The sequence below is a fragment of the Actinia tenebrosa genome, unplaced genomic scaffold, assembly GCF_029948245.1.
Source record: "Actinia tenebrosa isolate PJP-AT-01 unplaced genomic scaffold, QUT_ActTen_1.0 PGA_scaffold16__25_contigs__length_10494907, whole genome shotgun sequence".
Taxonomy (NCBI): Eukaryota; Metazoa; Cnidaria; class Anthozoa; order Actiniaria; family Actiniidae; genus Actinia; species Actinia tenebrosa.
This window is the reverse complement of record NW_028292576.1, coordinates 2,297,772-2,316,016: the sequence shown is the minus strand read 5'-3', so window position 1 is coordinate 2,316,016 and position 18,245 is coordinate 2,297,772. Positions and strand designations below refer to the sequence as shown.

The window sequence follows — 18,245 nt, the reverse complement described above, 5'->3', positions numbered from 1 at the left end:
TAGTGCTTCTGGGATCCAGAAAGCACCGGTAGAACAAACACCCATTTCTATAAGGTCTTTTTACGTACAGAGTTGAAACGTACCTTGCACTCAGCATCATGGTGCCGTTCTTCAAGTTTATCCAGACCTTCTTATTAGTAAACATCATAGTCTGTATCTTGCTTTCAATGGAATTCACAAAGAAAGTGTCAGGAACCCAAAGCTTTTCAAATGCTTCTCCTCCGAGAATGATGATCCTGTCCAGACCAAATGCGAGCCGAGGGTCCTGCCAGAACTGACCCAGGTACATGTCTACGCTGTACTCCTGAGGGATAAAATGGAGTACCTCTCCGTTTGATGTGACTTCTATTGTCTGTATATAGTGAAATGTATGAAGGTGGATGGTATTTTTGATACCATCCATACTGACGCATGCGTAGAAACATATAATGATATACATTTATATAGCGCAGATATATGAAGGTATCTCTGCACTTTAAAATAATAGTAAGAAGAAGAAGAAGAAGAAGAAGAAAAAAAAATAAAAAATCAATAAATAAATAAATCACATAATGGATTTAATCATGAAACACCTTGTAGCAATATGTAATTTGCAGGAATACTCCCATTTCGAATTGGCATTTGCTCAGTCTTAGCAACAATTGTGTTCTTTTTACCGCGATCCCTGTGGTATTAAATCGGCCATAAAATACCTTTGTTTTTGTATTTTTCCCTTACTGATTCCTATGCGACAAAATGAAAAAAATGCGCAATAGTACTCAGGAGTCTTCGGTAACTTACCCAGGAGACCTTTGCGGGCTTTCGCTATAGGGTTCCAGTTAGGGCTGTCCACAAGTTGCTACGAAAACTCAAAAAGTTGCTCAAAACTCTAAAATTTGCTTAAAAATTGCCAGAACACTGTTCACAAAATCTTCAATTTTTTACTATAAATTGATAAATTTACCTATAAAAGGATTGTCTTTTTCAGCTTTAATAACTTCAATAACTTTTTAAACTTGAACGTACAATATTTTCTTGTCTTTTTCAAAACTCAATGCTAAAAGGTCAATATTACTTGACTACTGTTGTGTACTGTTAACTATCGAAGCATCTGTTATGCATCTTCTTCTTCCGAATCAGCCGATGCATCCGCTATTTTGTTTTAACAGTAAAGCCGCTGACTTTCTGATCGCATGCATAGATTACCACAGGCAACCTATGTTTAAATTGTACAAATTAGCTACTTTTGAAACTTTGAACGACAAGAAAACAACTTATATTCTGTTATTGAGCCTGATAATTTGCTATAACTCGAGATAAATTACAAACAAGAGTAATATTTGCTCAATATTAAAAAAAGTTGCTTATAAGGAAAAAAGTTTCCATTAATTGAAAAAGTTGCTCGAAATCGTAAAAGTTGTTCAAAAGTTGCCGAGCAACTTGTGCACAGCCCTAGTTCCAATCTATAGTCCAATCAATTAGCTTGTATTCAGCTGTCATTCAATGTCACTATGTTGCCAAGTGATAATGAAATGGCGGAGCAAACAGATCACGTGACAGAAATTTATGTCTACGCATGCTCTATTTCTTTGACTGCTGTAATTCAAGACAGCCGAACTAGAAATATTAATTAACCATCGTAATCGTAAACAACGAATTTTGTTTTCCTATCGTAAAACCCGAAGACTTTAGGGATTTTTTACTACCCATAGTCTCTCTCGGTCTAGTCCCAAAGGTATCGCCTGGTCGATGACATAAAAAAAAAAAAGAAATGAAAATATATGTAACCAAATTAACATGTACTTAGCTTTATCATACGAATGGAAGCACAACGAAAAATGTTGCAAAATGACTTACCATACTCGCCTCTCGGAGCTCTCCAAATGATAAAATAAGAATATCGAGCCCAACTGATAGAGGTTTAACTAAACAAAAAAACAAAAAGAAAAACAGAGAAAATTTTTAAGCGCCAATAGTTGTATCATTAAATGTCTATTTTCAAAAGTCGCATCGATGGTATAGTGGTTAGCATAGCTGCCTTCCAAGCAGTTGACCCGGGTTCGATTCCCGGTCGATGCATTACCGTTTGACCTACCCCGTTCACCTCTTCTTTTTAAATCTCACCTTCATGTTGCCGGTGTAAAACCATTAGGAGATATTTATTTTCCTTTATAATATTAATATTAATATTTCATAATAACTATAATTTGCCTCGTCTCATTGTCAAAGTAGTGTGGATCCACGAGGCGTGGCACAGGCGTAGACTCAAAAAAAAACAAACAAACGAAAAAAAACAAAAAAACAACAACAACAACAAAAAAACCTAACGTAAGTTTGTCTTTTACAATAACAAAAATAATAAGAAAAACAATAAAAACTTTTCGATTTTTTGTCATAATTAAATTGTCTAAAGTAGGATTAATAATAATTATTTATTCTATTTTTAGTGTATTCCATCTGAAACAAATATACCAACTGCATGTAGATAGTTAATTGCTGTATATTTACTTTTTATTTCAAATTAATGAGATACGCAATGCCCTTTAGTCTTACTATTCAGCATGCAGTATTCAGCATTCAACTTTTCTTGAAATAGTTGTAAATGATAAAAGAACAATATTGCTATATGGTAATGTGTCATTGCTTCAAGAAATTATTTCGTAAAACTTATATTCAAGTCGCATCGGTGGTATAGTGGTTAGCATAGCTGCCTTCCAAGCAGTTGACCCGGGTTCGATTCCCGGTCGATGCATTCATTTTGACCGGCCCGTCAATTTTTAATATCGCGCGCACCATGTAAATTCCGTTTGGCCTATTCTTAGAAACCGGATTTCGGTTAAATTTTGTCTTACCCTACTCCCTGGCATCGAATAGCTCGCGCGCGTGCTCTTCCCGTTTGTGTTTTGATAACTAAAAACAAGATCGAAATAACAAATGGAAAGAGCCAAAAAACCATTCAATTTATTTGTCAATATTTAAGAGACGTAAAATAACCTCTGAGTACTTAAAGAAACCCTTGCATGGATACTGGTCAACGAGCGCGCGCGGTTTCCTTTCGATTGTCTTGATAACTAAAAGCGAGAGGTTTTTTATCGTTTTTCTTATTATTTTTGTTATTGTAAAAGACGACTCGCCTAAAGGTTTGCCAGAATACTCCTTGACTCGTAAAAATACACAGCCATATCAGATGCTTAGCCCAATGATAACCTCTATATATCAAGCAGTGTCAAAGCTTGAACAATATAATTCATAAAATACAAAGTTAAAGTCGCATCATCTTTAATATTAACTATGATCTATTAGCAATGTTTGCATCGATGGTATAGTGGTTAGCATAGCTGCCTTCCAAGCAGTTGACCCGGGTTCGATTCCCGGTCGATGCATTCCTTTTGACCTACCCCTTTCATCTCTTCTTTTTAATATTCACCTCCAATTTTTTTTTCACGTAAAAAAAACCACTGAGGACGTAAATGTTCGTTTTCTCAACAACATGAGAGGCAAAATGAAATAATAGACCAGTTTCGAGTTCCATAGGGCATGTTTGAAAGTCACATTTACATATTTTTTACAATAGCATGAAGATGTTTCGACTAATTTGCATACGGACTTAGAGAATGCGGTGCCTGTTTTCAATCGTGTCGTTCTCATGTTTGTAAAAATTGCATAAAAAGCAATCTGAAAATGATTCGCAACTCATTGCGAGGCGTCTTTTATTATAATCAAATATCGAAAAATCACTATCGTTGTTATCATTATTTTTAGATTAAGAAAATCAAAAACATTTAAGATTTATTGATATTGTCATTAGCTGACCTTCATAAAATGGTCTTATTCTCTTGTCGTACTGTGCGAACACTGCATCCAGTAACTTTGACACATTTCTTCCGGGTTCGACGTACTGCTCGTACTTCATTTTAAACTCTCTGTTCGACCTTCAAAACAAAAATGGAATAACTGTTTATGCATGCCATAAGTTATCAAAACACTAAATCTAACAATAAAAACGCTTTTGATTTACTAACTTTTCATTACATGAACTATCTAAGGAAATTATTTTTCTCAAAGATCAGTGTTTTCTTTTACTGAGACTTGAAAAGTCTCGGCATTTTTGAAATTTCCATTCCGTTTAAGATTTTAAAGTTAACTCTTTGTAGAGAGCTCATTCTTTGAATTAACAGTTGATAACCCTAGATACGATGTTGCTCTTATCAATGTTTGGAGAATGCTTTTTTTTGGTTTTAATTTGTTTGTTTGTTTATGAAACTTACGTATTTTTTTCTGCTTCATCAATATTTGTTGTTGGAGAAAATGTAGTTGGTGTTTCTGTCGTCATGTGATGAGACAGCCAAATTGTTTTTAGGTTTCTGCAAAAAATACAAAAAAAAAAAAAAGTCAACAAAGGTGTTGGAAGTACATGTGACATCATGTCACCGCTATGGTGGGTGACGTAATAACATCATTTCTTTTATTATGTCAACCAAAATGGTCGCAACCTCTTTTCTTCCTCTTTTTATGGAAGGGTTTATCTATTGGCTATACTATTGTTTAACTGCAATGAGAAAATACAGAGAACGCAAAAAGTACTTAGAATGTAACCTCTGGCATAAATAGAGCATGCATATTGTATATTGTATGCACACAATGTATTGCAGCAACAGGTAATATTTCGGGATGCAAGTGATGATCCTGAGATTCCCGGTACTGAATCGGCGAGGGTACGTCAGATTAAAAAATATATATATTTCACACGCGCTGAAAAGGGAATGTTAAAAAAGTCAGAGTCCCTGATAGGAATCGAGCACATGACTTTTCAGATACCAGTCAGGTGCTCTAGCCACTAAGCTACAGGAAAGACTTGTGATGAGCGATCAATATAGCTTTTTACCATAACTTGGAAATTTCTCGCGCGCTGATTGGCTCAAGACCATTGTCGATTAGAGGCTAGACCTGCAGGCTTGTGCTTACGACATCCGTCACGCGCACTGCGCGAGTGGATGAAAGATTTTTCAAACTATTTACTTGTCTTATTGTTCATTTTTTTCGACTTTGTTGTGGAAAAAAACAAATCAAAGTCAGTTTTCTATGGGTCTGTATTGTAATCAAACATGAAATGACGTCAAAAATTATCCAAACTTTGCAGTGAAACCACTTGCTGCGTTCGTGGTCCCACTTGAGCTTGGATCATTCTTGACGCCATTTCATGTTTAATTACAGTACAGACCCATAGGAAACTGACTTCGATTTGTTAAGTCACGCTCATTTATCTATAGAGCATAGCCACAAATGCATGGGACATTAAATTAGCTTGGTCAGTTTTTACAGTACATCTGCATGATATAACTAGGGATACTCATAAACTAAGATTCCACATGGGTACTATTTGCAAACCGCGTCAGTTTGCAAAACAAATCAGTTTATTTACCCCTGCCTTTCTATTAACAATTCCAAGATTTAGGAACTACCTTAGTCGAGCTGGCATGGCAGTCAGTCATTGTGTGGCTGTTTACAGACAGTCATATACAAGGGGACATTTCCAAGGTGGCGTCTACATCGTCCCTCAAAACAGTAAAACAATGCACTGCCATGCGTATTCGACCTAGGTGTTTTCTCCACTCCTCGGAATGGCTACTATGTTCAAAGATTGTACAAAACAATTGCTTACTCCTCGGTCTTGGCTGTGGGAATAGTTTGACTTCCATTGGAAGGAACTGTAGGGTTTGATTTGATATTCGTATCAGTGCTTGGTTCGGTCGTTTGATTCCTGCATAAAAAAGATATTGTTTTAATAGGTCAATCAGTATCAGCATGGGCGTCAGGGGTACCCACATTTCAAACTAAGCGTCATTCCATTCAGTATTGTTTCTTTGTTTAACGCTTGAAAAGATAGATTAATAACATGCAAGCCAAACTGCATTGAGTCGTATTCCTAAGGGAAATACATTTGCTTTGAATTAAGCAAACTTTAAGTTGATTGAATTTAATATAGAATGAGAACATTTTTATGAGCCGGGAATCCTTAAGTATTCGTCTCGTGCCCTAAAACTTTTGCTAGGGTCATTCGTAAATCGATAAAAAGCAATAAACTTTAAAACTATACACAAGAGAATATGAACTAATATACATGATTATATTCAAATCCATCGGCCTCGTGTGCTCAGTAATCATTAAGTCTGTTATTCTTTCGGTGCAGAGCAGTTAAAAGTAGCTAAGGAAGGACACCGATTGAGGAAGATAGGGTGCCTGTTTTAAATGTGTTTTGGCTATATACTGGGGTAATTGCAATATGGTTAATTTGTATTAGTGGTTTTCAGCTGCAGTATTTGAATAACAAAAACGAAAAAAAATCAGGTTCGTTCAGGTCTTTTCACGGACTTAGAAAATATGATTTAGTTTATAATTTAGTCTGCTTTGTTGTGGTTTTAGGTTCACTCGAAGTGAAGGTATCTACTTAGGCTTTCGGAAAACTGTTTGCCTGTTTGTTGAAAATTTGAATATTTCAAATAATCTTTGTCAATGTAAATTATACTCAAAGTTTCGAAACCAAAGTTCAGGAAAAAGGCAAATAATTCATTCATAGCGACGGAAATCGGAAAGTTTTTGCAAGCAAAAAAAAAAAAACAATATAATATTTAGCTGCGCTTGGTACTGAACTTAAGCCCAACTGTAGGGCTGACCCCATAAATACAAATCATTGGGTTTTGCTTATGTTCGATCAAAAAGATTCAGAAAAATGCTCATCAAAAAGATTCAGAAAAATGCTCAGGAATACAATGCTTCTAAAACAATGAAGACCAATGCATCACTAATGGTGTATATTGGTTTTCACAACATTGTAATAGCGTTACTTACCTTGGAATATAGATAGAATCGACGAAGCAAATGTTCCATATCAATACCAAACCAAGGATTCGCTTCATCGGAAAAGGGAACTATGGAGAAAGAGAACCAAATTTGACCAGGTATTCAAGCAAGCAACTTGTCGGCATATCGTCAGCGAATTGAAAATCAAAGTACTTTTGGATTATAAAACAAAATGTATTTCTAATCCTGTCGTTGATATGTGACTTCCTCAGAAGAACTATGGACAGAAGGCAAATACAGGAGCATCATTGCTCAGAGCGAAAGATTATTTTCTGATGTACATGTAGTTTCATTCTAAACAAGGCTATATTTAATTAAGGGAGAACAATAGCCTCGGAATTAAGCTTAAAAAGTTAATTAATCATAACGTAACTCGCGCATTTTCTGTCCACAATGTATAGTTGTCTGTGGTTGGTCATTTGTGAAGCAGTCAAGAATATTGAAAGGGACTAAAACTTGAAGCAAGGTTCAAAGCACACAAAATGAAAATAAGAACTTTTATCAAAAATTAAACTAGCAAATACCATGGTCATAATATGAACATAAATAGACAGAAATTATTCAATCAAAAACACTATAATATTATTTAGTATCATGCCGCTTGCTCATGGTTTTTTCAGTGATAGTTTGCACACAAACGATAAAAACCACGAGGTTTCGATGTTTTTTTTGTCCTCTATTAAACGCAGAAACTACATCGTACCTTATAACCTACCACAATTTCTCAAACTTCAGCGATTTTGAACGAAGCATATACATATCGGTTTTGAACAGATAACTGAAACCAGGATTAAGTGATATGCCGCAGCAATCATCCATATGTATATATATGATCAGTTTTTATAGAACTTTTAGTCACCTGAGTGAAAAGGTCCCAAGTAAGACTGCCATGCATTAGATAAATTTTAAGATGTCCAACCGTTAGATGTGATGAACATGAAATATTTTACCAGTTATAGTTTCACTTTCTGTTAACATCCACATACACTTCGTTGTAGAAGAAGGTTTCAGCTGCTTAATTATCATTGTATCCGTTATGTATCACCTCGTACGTGCTTTAGTTAAATAAATAATGCGGGGATTAACAGTGGATTCCACAGAGTGGCTCTTCTTCCACTGGATTCCAATTGGAACTTAGAAGTTGATTTTTTGCGGAGGGAGGAAAGCCGGACAACCTGGAAAACCCTCGAAGAACAGGAGAGAATTAACAAGCACCTCTACTCACATACGACGCCGAGCTCAGCAGGACTCGAACCCGAGTCCCATTGGTGAGAGGCGAGCGCTCTCACCGCTACGCCACCCGTGCTCAGTTCCCATTTTCCATAGTTGCCTCTGTAGATCATGCTATGAATAGTACTTCTAAGAACCTACTTCGACATAGATGATATACTTTCATGTGAATAATTCACTGTTGAAGTGTATATTGCTCAATATAGCTGAAGATGGATGTTGGACATGTCAAAGTTTAAAAGAGTTATTGTTTTTTCATTTACTATGGAACTTGAGGCACGTTAATTATTTTTTCCTAATCTGAAAGGGATAACTGAAGATGTTACAGATTTATTATTTAGCGGCCAGGCCGATAAGTATTGAGTATTGTAGTACTGCTTCCTGCTTAAAGACCTTATCAAAGAAAGACATGTCCAAATCTATATGAAAATTCAATTTAATTGTTACTGAAAAGATAAACCGCGCAGCTTTTGTTGAAAATATTTTCTTTCCGTTTCTTTTTAATCTAGCATGGTTTAAGCACTTATTTTCATGGGACGACATGAGCTAGCCAATCAAGAAGAAGACGAAGAAAAAATGGATGAAATGATTGTATTTTTGTTCGGAAGGAATGCAGCGTATAGGAAGCATTACTTCACGTGTGCTGTTATGCTGTCCGTCAAGTCTGACTCATCAATACGAAAAACGAAAACAAAGCGTATGGAGCCGCTGAGAGAGAAAGAGATAGATGTAAAAGAAAATAGAAAGTGGCAGAGAAAGGAAGAAATAAGGAAAAAAATAGAGAATAGAAGGACTGAAGACGGGAAGAAGTATTGAAGGAGTGCATGAATGAGCGAAGGAAAGTAACAAACAAACAACAACACCAACTACAAAAAAGAAAAGAAAATAAAAAAATAAAAAAATAATCGATCAATAAGAGATACTTTCTGCATGGCTATGCCTGCTTTACTTTTTGTTCAAAATGAAGCATCATCAACAATCCATTTTTGACATGCTCGAAATAAAAGCTAGATACAAATTTTCTTCGCGATACTGACATTTTTATTTATTTAGATACGTTTTTCAATAAGTATAGGAAATCGCACGATCTCGAGTACAATTCGGAAATTATAGGTACGAGTGATGTTTTGAAAGTTTTGAGAGCTTTTAAAGCATTTCGAGTATCTATAAATTCAAAATTGTACGAGAAGAAAAATTAAGCAACTTACGAGAACAAAATTAAGTAACTTAATTGGGATTCTACAGAGTACACTTAATTGTGCTCCTCTTGTCGAATCAGAATCGAGTAACTTTGTTGAGTGTATTATAAATTTAAAAAGTGCAAATGAATTTAAGGTGTTTGAAGCTTTTGAAAACAAATAGAACTAAATATTAGAAGGAAACTCTGAAGACTGTTTTTTGTCTACGCAAATCTATACTGAAGTGACTTAAGACACCTTGTAAGGTGTTGATGAAGATATTAGTACAGGTAGGGCAAGCTTACAACATGCAATCAAGCAATGTTCTACTAGAAACAGCTAGTTTAAGGCGTATTATTGTAAATTGGTTTTGACGGTCAGCTCTCTTTACTTCGAAAATGCATGATAATAGACGGTTTTGCACTATAATGAAGTCCTTATAAATGATTTATGTTTTTTTGGGAATTACTAATCAAAGGCTTATCACCGAACATCTGTAACCACTATGTAAGATCGAATTTAAAACGCTTGGTTCTCGAGTGTTGAGTCTCATGTATAGAACTATTTTTTTTTTACATTTTTGCTCATGCTTTCTTTGGGCAAGAAAGAAAGAAAGAAAAAAAGAAAGAAAAGAAAAATGAAGGAGAGAAATCAATCAATTGTCACAAAGGGAAAATCTGTTTTGCACTTTTGCGAATAAAAATATAAATAGCTGTAGTGAACAAAACACAAATGTTACTGCAAATATTACTTACGGTCGAAAAAATATCTGTTTTATTGGAAACAACTTAATTTGAACTTCATTATAGGCTCTTGTGTTTTTATGTGATCTCTCTGCTGTGAGATAGTGACGGATATAACGTCTGTAGAAATATAGAGTAAGATACTAATAGCGTAGAAAATAATAGCTGGACACATTTGGATCATTAGACGGCCCTGCCAACCTGTATCTAAGAGGGATGATGCGGTTGTTTAACTAGAAACCTTTTGAAACCAATTCGCTGATCATAGAAAATAATTAAATTCTGACTTTGAAAGAAAGAAAAAATTCCCACAAGGAACGAAAGAGATTAAACTGTACAGCTACTACCGGATATTGCAACAGAAAAATGTTTTTACTGATTCAGTTATTACATTAAAAAATACTGGTTTATTTAAGCGTTTTTATGACCCTCTTGCTAATAAAGATGATAATGAAGATGTATGTGAAAATGGTATAGTGAATATATTTGTAATATTATTACTTAGCTATCTTTCAAATTTTCACTCAATTGTCTAGGCTCGAGCTGTTTTATCAGATTTCTTACATATGTATATACCTTTTTGGCAGTTAGTTTTCTATTTTTATGACGTCCAGAAAATACGAAAAACGAAATTGAATGAACTAATAGAGAGTTGTAATATGAAGTGGCAATCCTGAGTGAAGATAAACGAGTATGTTGTCACAGGATCTTTTAGCATTAAAATTTATTTTATTCAATTATAAGCAAATACTCTCGAAAAACTATAATTATTTGTACTTCTCGTTTTGGATAACTTAAAGTAAAAAGTACTATGTAATTATCGCACTAGGATATATATCTGGCCAAGAAATAATAAAAAGATATATAATAAAAATGTTAATTAAAGAAAGCCATAGGAAGATGAGAAAATGTATCTAGTCTTTTTTTTCCTCGACTAGTCAGTTTTTAAATTTTATTTTCGATTTTGTTGTCAACATAGCGAGCGGATATCTTAGAGGTCTGTTGAAGTTATAAAGCTATTTTTTCTCAACTTACCTTGTTGACAAGGAACCTTCTTCCAGTAAACAAGCCGGCCGACCACTAGGTCTTTATGCATACCGAAGTGAAAACTTGCTAGATCAATGAACACTTTCATTCAGTGTCATTGTAAACTCGTTATTTATTTATATGGGAGCGAAGTGCATTTGAAAGCTGTTTTTAATATTGTCTGATTGATGTGCAAAACAAAAAAGGTTAACAGGGACCGTGCATAGCATTAATTTACGGTGGGGGAGGAGGAGAGTGGGCTGTGGCCTTACTAGGAGTGAGAGGGATAGGGTTATATTGGTTATATTGGGATTTAGTTTTTCTTTAGGACAAAAAAGATTCAAAAATTCGAAGTTTAGGTCAAATTCTCCCCTACCCTCCTTCCTCTGAACAAAGGCACTGATTGCGTTGGCTCCTAGTGCTGGGTTCGAACCTTGGCGGTTTGGGTGTCGCATGTAAATAGAGTTGTTTGTTGGTTCTCTCCTGTGCTTCGAGGGTTTTTCCTCCGGGTTCTCTGGTTCAGTTTCGTAGGTCCACAAAGATTAACTTCTAAATTCTAATTCGATCTACCGGCTGCCTTGTCATTTGGATTGCAAAACCTGTTAGAATCAAGCCGTCCATCGGCCTAGTAGCGTTAATTGCATTAGAACTGTCTTTCCTTATTATTCCGTTTGAATAAGGAAATAAATATCAATAGTCACTAGTGAGCAAAACACCCACTCGAGTCAATTAGTTAGTCATAATTGGAACCGAGAATTAGCTAGGTTAAGTGTGTCTAGACTTGATGTTTAAGCTTTTTATGAAATCAATATTTAATATAGACGCAAGTTAAGTAATAATATTGTGACGAGCTTACTTTTCGAAAGTGCCTAATTGAGTCATACGAAGAAGAAAAACTGGAAAACAATTTAAAGGACATATTCTTATGGTGTCCGAAAAGTCTATTGAACTTTACTTTGGAAGACAGTTTGTAGCTCTGTAAAATATTCAATTATAATAATAAACTTATATTTTACTACCATCAGTCCCCACTATGCTTTACCACTTTATTCTAAAAGACACACAACAATCCAATCACATGTTGATTCATACTAAAAGTCACGACTAATAGTGATGATAAAACTCTTCAGCACCTAAAACAAAACCCGTGCACCAGGTTCCTTTAAATGAGACTATTAAACCAAAGATTAAGCAGCCCAATAAATTGACTTTGAGAGGCGTTTTTCGATTATTTTTTAAAGGGGTACGTAGCACTAGGGCTCTAATTGCTTACGTTACTATGAGCAACTCTGTACGTTTATTTAAATAACCCTGTACTTTGCAGTGGTGATTAGCGATGACAAGTTTTGTTTGTTTGTTATACCAGTAAAGATCATATTTGGCGGCGAAAAAATCCGTTTCAACAAAAAAGAAAGAGACTATACTGACAAAAAAAGTAAAATCGTACAGGGCAGAAGTTGTTAGCGAGCTCTATCTATGTTTGTGTGCAAGTGCCTAGGGCGCAGCTTACACCTTTGCAAGTATGATGAGAATTCTCATTGTAAATGGCTTAAAGGCTTTATGGTAAGTTAATTACGATGCTTTTTTGAATGCTATGAAAAGTCCTATTCATGTAGACAAATTCCTGTTTTAAAGATCTGTAATTAAGAATGTCTGTGGTAAATACAATTTCAAAAGAAAAAAAGAAAAAAAGAAAAAAAAAAGAAAGAAAGAAAGAAAGAAAGAAAGAAAGAAAGAAAGAAAGAAAGAAAGAAAGAAAGAAAAGCAAAAAGAAATAAAGGAAAAACAGCATCGAGAATGTATGAGGTGAAAAGTGGCCGAACGAATAATAAACAGTGTGAAATTCTGAGAGGGTTTCGCTTTCTTTTGTCAAAGATATATGCTGATTCAGCCAGTCTCCAAGTATGGAATGAAAAAACAAAAAACAAAAAAAAAAACTTATTTTAACGCAAAAAGACACCAAAAATGTCTCAAAATGAAAGATTTATTATTACAGAATTTTTTAAAACGTAATCCTTTTTTGCCCTCTGGGCCACGTTTTAATATCCATTGGAAGTTTTGGCAATAAAATTAAACCAAAAAGGCATTAACTTTACAAAAATCTTATTGTCTTATCCCTTCTCAGCGTCCTATTATTAAGCTGCAATCCAAAAATCAAAAAAAAAAAAAAAAAAAGAAGAGAGAAAAAAAAAATTAAATAGATAAATGAATAAATAAAAAGTAAAAATAACTTGTTAGTCCTGTACTCCCATGTTGATGAATGGAAAAAATTGTAAATTTTCAAAACCTAGAGTGTCATAGTAAAACACACCGAATTCGTGGATATTGGTTTTTACGGGACAAGTTTGAAACAATTCCTGTGAGAATTAGAGGCTATGCCGAATGATTGAGAATTTTTTCCTATGATTGTGTCGATCGCAAAATTCATTTCCTCTGAGTTGTCCTCCGTTAAAATTAACATACGAGTTTCCAGCGAGAGCTGTACACATAAATGTGGTTTCAGTATGCGTGTGAGAAGAGTTCGGAACCAGTATATTTATATTGAGAGACTTTGGACCTACCGATATTGATGATAGCCGGTAGAATGAAGAACGAGCTATTGAGGATACATTTAATGTTTTGTACAAGGAATTCATTTTTAATGAGCTTCTTGCATTTATCGGTTTGCCAATGAATGGAAAAAAGCTCTTGATGCGTAGTTCTCGATACTGCTTATAATCAACACCAATAAGGTGTCAATTCTCTAATATGGCTTGACAAACAAATACATTCTCTATAGTTAAAACCATAGATGATAAGAGGAGGAACTAAAAACTTGTCCGACACTAACAAAAATATCTTATAATTTATTAATACTTTAAGATGATTTGTATAAGAAATCACCAACGTTCGGGAATAATTTATGAAAAATACTACTCGTATTGATGTGCAGGTGCTTAATATACTACGAGTGAGTAGCCAGTTTTGTACTTAATGCGGCTTACTCTAACATTTTGCACGGGTCACTATATATGTTTTTGAATCCCCCACCCCCAAAAGTAAAAAGCAATCTTTTGCAAAGTTTGAAAAAAAGACAATTACATTTACGTGCGTTTGCGTTTATTTATTATTATTAATTATTATTATATATATTTTTTGTCGTCGTATCGTTTGAGAACCATTTTCCGGTTCATTAAGCGAACAAAATGATGAATTTTTGAGCTTATTTTTAAGCATTTCTTTAATATTTGTGTTTAATAATCATTCCGAGAAAATTTTTTCCACCTTATTTTTAGCTTTTTTTTTTTAAAGTATGAATTATTCTGTGCGAAGCTTGGTTTCCGCCATTATTTGCATTATTTGTCGAAAACTTGTCAAGATGGTAGTATTTAACTGAAATCCCACAATTTGGAACACTCTATTTTTTTTTCCTTTTTGGACCCAACCTTCACTTTTGTGTAAGAAAGCTGTTCTAGCTTTCATCAAATACAAGTGATTTTTTTCAATAATTCTTCTCAAACTAAGGTGGTAATTTAGATTAATAAGCGATTATAATAATGAGGAATTTTTGGAATGGATGTCAAACTTTGGAATCGAAAACAAGCTTTTTTTCGTGGATGAGTTTGATCATCGTGCTTGACAATAAAATAGCAACTGCATCAAATTGTGTTACTTATTACTGAACTATATTTCAAAATGTTGGGTACCTTCATTTGTTAGCCAAGGAAATCTTTATATTTAGCTCACAGTTTGCTGGATGCACTGATCGCGAAGTTTCTTCAACTGTCACTGGAAATTTGCACTTCAGCTTTTGTAGCTTGCGCGGTGCCTACACTGTGTTCATTATTGTTCTATAAATAAATCATTATTTTTGGAATTGCGTTAAGCAAGTTGGAGATCGTAATGGTTGAGTTAAAAATGCTTGCTACTGAGATTATTTTTTCCAGCTAAAATGCTTAATGACACTATAATTACAAACTTCAACGATGGTGTTGGTCGGCAACTGTGAAAGCTTTTATTACTAATATTGATGGCCTTTCTAGAAAAAGAGAAGGGAAAAAAGAACAGACATTTTAATGGTTTGTCTAAGATTTTTCTTTTCCGTTTCAAAAATTAAATGTTCAAAATTGACAAAAAAATATAAATAAAATAAACAAATAAACAAACTTAGACTTGAAGAATAATGAAGTTATCCTTCAGTAGCCATGAATCGTGAAATGTGTAGATATTAATCAAGTGAGGCCCTACACTGAGTATAATCTTTTTATTTGACTTAGCTTTCGACGGTCACCGTCATCATCAGAGGCTAAAAATACCCATCTTAGAATTGTCTTGAATGCGAGTCTAATATGAAAATTCAAAAAGAAATGCTACAAATTTCATCGAGAAGTAGTGTGATTTCCTTGTATTTCCATGTTATATTAGCCTCGTATCTACGATATTTTTGAGAAGGGTCCCCTAACTAAACCATTAATTATGGAAAACATTCATATGTTTTGGGGTGCATGGGGTGTTGAAGCGCAACTCTCGGATATTATTCGGATTATCGGATATTATCCGCTAGAATTAGAAGACAGTATTATAAGTCCATCCAAGTCTATACGCCTATCACACTCAAGCCATACTCCATCTCCGTCTTTAGGACAGGTGCACCCTGGCTAGCTTCTTTCGTTCTGGTTAATGGAACACCGTTAAAAAGCAACTGATCTTAGAGTTTTTTTTAAACCAAGCTCAAACTTCTGCTCAGAGGACGTTTCCCGGAGCAGTTGTACCCTAAGGCCAAGGACGGGCCGAGAGGGAAAACCTGATGATGATGATATAGAAGTGGAGTTTTCACCTCAGCAAACAATTAACTTTTGGCAAAATCTCGTTAAATTCCTTTGGGGCAATGCTTTTCAAAGCGAAATAGATTTTTCGCTTCTCACACCATTCAAGTATAAATCATTATAAGTGTATTTGTTGTTGTTTCAGTTTCTTGCTTGAGCTTTTTGCTAAGTTTCGTACAGTTGCTCCTTGTCTTATCTAAATTCTGGTTGCTGTTTAGCAAGTCAAAACTTGGACCTTCTACCGTGTTTTCAAAATTCAAAACAAAACCGGCGTTACGAAACTCGCGTTTTGGAATTGTATTCTTAAATCATCTGATTGGTCAACAGCAGTCCCACGCTTCTTTCTTAGCCAATTAAAAGAAGAGCAGCAAATGCACTTGCAGCCATGGCCGCTCGTTTGGTGTTTGAACAGCTCAGTAGTTTGAAAGTTTTACTAAGGGCAGGTTAATATTTTATCTTGTGTATTGACGATCCTGAATTATTGTTCCTTTCCAGATTAAAAGTTTAAGTGAGAAAATGAATAGTCCAACAATTTATCGCCAGTAGTTAATATAAGCCTTTTTTCCATTACAATGTCTCATTTTTTTATCAAAACGCAATTCAAAATTCAGTTCTTTGTCAAGTAATAAGAATATTTAGCATAACTGTCTTTTTGCTTATGAGACGTTTAGCATTGTTAGTCTCAAAGTAAGCGAATCGACTCGAAAACCTCGCAGTTAACTCTACAAACAACTAGTAAGCCGTCTTTGCGTTAGCGTTGTATCAAAGCAAGCTTCACACGCACATACATCAGCCACTGGAGATACCTCCGGCGTTGAACGTTTGCCTTGATTCAGCTTTGATAACAAGTTTGATTTCAAATACTTTTTCCTTTTTCCTCGAAGTTAAAAAATCAGGACATTTTTTCCCTTACCTTGTTTGAAGACAACTGAAAGCTTAAAGTGGCGGCGTTGAAGTTTTAAAACTACTTACGCATCGAGAAAGAACTAATGAAATAAGCAGAAAGGAAAGATTTCTCCCAATTTATAAGGAACGAACTTATCTATTCTCACGCTCTTTCAATAAAATTTTGCCGCAAACCCGTTATGATAAACTTTAATATCAATCAGAATGATCACAACAAGGACGTTTACAGCTGATAATAACTGGATGTCCATGAATAATTGAAAAAAAGACAAATTTTCTAGAAGCCTACAACTTACTTACTCGAATCACGTACATGACACTATAGCACACTAGAGCAAGGCAATGTTTGACTTGACTTTTGCCTCTGTTACCAAATACGCATACTGCCTCAGTAGATCTTATCTCACTCAAAGCCATTAAATAAGGATATTTCTCTCATGTGAAACGATGAATTTATATATAATAACGATTGTAATACCATTCAATATAATATTTGAAGTATTAATTGGATTACTTGTCCAAATATCAGTGGCGCGAAATAGCACGATTTTCCAATTGACAAAAACACGAATCAATTATTTTTGTTAACGATCCTACACCAAGTGCACGCACGGATATTGCTTCATAATATATTATCGAGAAAGCGCATCGAAATCTAAGCATACCGTCCGTCTAACAAAGGCAATAAATCTGAACAGCACAAAACTAGCGAAGGCTATCCCTAGCATCGATTATACAGTTACGAATGACAAACAAATAGAGAAACATCCTTAATCCCCTCAGACTTCAAACGAAGGAACACCGTCTGCAGGTGTTTATCACAAATCTATCCCTCAGTAAATTAGAGTTTTGAGAACTGTTTTGTCTAACTGTTTGATTTATTATTACATTCGTATTTCTAGGATTATTGGTGTAACGGAACTATACCGGATTAATAATCGTAATATAAAAACAACTAAAGATATAATGGCTATGCATTTATTCTTATTCTGTGGTAATCATGATCGTGTTTGGTCTATGGTTTTCAGAACAGTCTCAGAAAACAGTTATTATCAAGGAGGATGCATGATCAGATTAGAATTGGAAAATGAATAGATATCCTAATAAATCAGTGTATAAATGTCATTCTAATAAGAAAATATGTAAGCAGATTTTCGTGTTTAATTTTTTTTTATTCTCTACTTTCACAACCCCATAATGCCTTACATCTTTGGGGGGTAACCAATCAAAAAAAACTGTCCCAAATCGAAAGGTTTCTTAATTGAATTTATACTATACTATGCTTTTATCTGTACAATACTGATTATCAGTTTATTCCAAGTTATTTTTGATTATACAGATCATCAAGAGTTTTGGTCTTAAAGAAAATGTATTGACAAATGTTTAAAATTTACCTTAAACGTCTTCAAGCTTCTATTTTTTTCTGTTTTTTTCTTTTTTTAATTCTTCATTTTACTTTTGGAAACCAAACAAGGTATAGTCAACATTGTCTGATCAACCTTCAGCAAAATGAGTGG

General features: G+C 34.5%; 1 protein-coding gene and 3 non-coding genes across 8 annotated transcripts in view; 3 read left to right on the top strand and 1 right to left on the bottom strand.

Annotated features, from left to right (window-relative positions):
- Nucleotides 1–18,245, bottom strand: part of LOC116298084 (gamma-aminobutyric acid receptor subunit beta-3) — a 46,290-nt gene that overhangs the window by 23,425 nt on the left and 4,620 nt on the right. For 4 of the 5 annotated variants that reach the window (XR_004197303.1, XM_031706441.2, XM_031706439.2 and 1 more), the window contains exons 2-7: nucleotides 6,829–6,908; nucleotides 5,642–5,740; nucleotides 4,248–4,343; nucleotides 3,793–3,911; nucleotides 1,837–1,904; nucleotides 84–304 (exon numbers count right to left, since the gene is read on the bottom strand). Coding sequence is in view for 4 of the 5 variants with exons in the window: in XM_031706439.2 (XP_031562299.1) it covers nucleotides 84–304; nucleotides 1,837–1,904; nucleotides 3,793–3,911; nucleotides 4,248–4,343; nucleotides 5,642–5,740; nucleotides 6,829–6,908 (683 nt within the window). In the remaining variant the exon portion in view is untranslated. Of the gene's footprint in view, nucleotides 1–83; nucleotides 305–1,836; nucleotides 1,905–3,792; nucleotides 3,912–4,247; nucleotides 4,344–5,641; nucleotides 5,741–6,828; nucleotides 6,909–16,735; nucleotides 16,788–18,245 lie in introns of those variants that run through there. The other variant, XM_031706442.2, reaches the window with a different exon arrangement.
- Nucleotides 1,987–2,058, top strand: Trnag-ucc (transfer RNA glycine (anticodon UCC)). Its single transcript has one exon. It is a non-coding gene; the product is annotated as a tRNA-Gly (tRNA).
- Trnag-ucc (transfer RNA glycine (anticodon UCC)) lies at nucleotides 2,660–2,731 on the top strand. The gene has a single exon. It is a non-coding gene; the product is annotated as a tRNA-Gly (tRNA).
- Trnag-ucc (transfer RNA glycine (anticodon UCC)) lies at nucleotides 3,291–3,362 on the top strand. Its single transcript has one exon. It is a non-coding gene; the product is annotated as a tRNA-Gly (tRNA).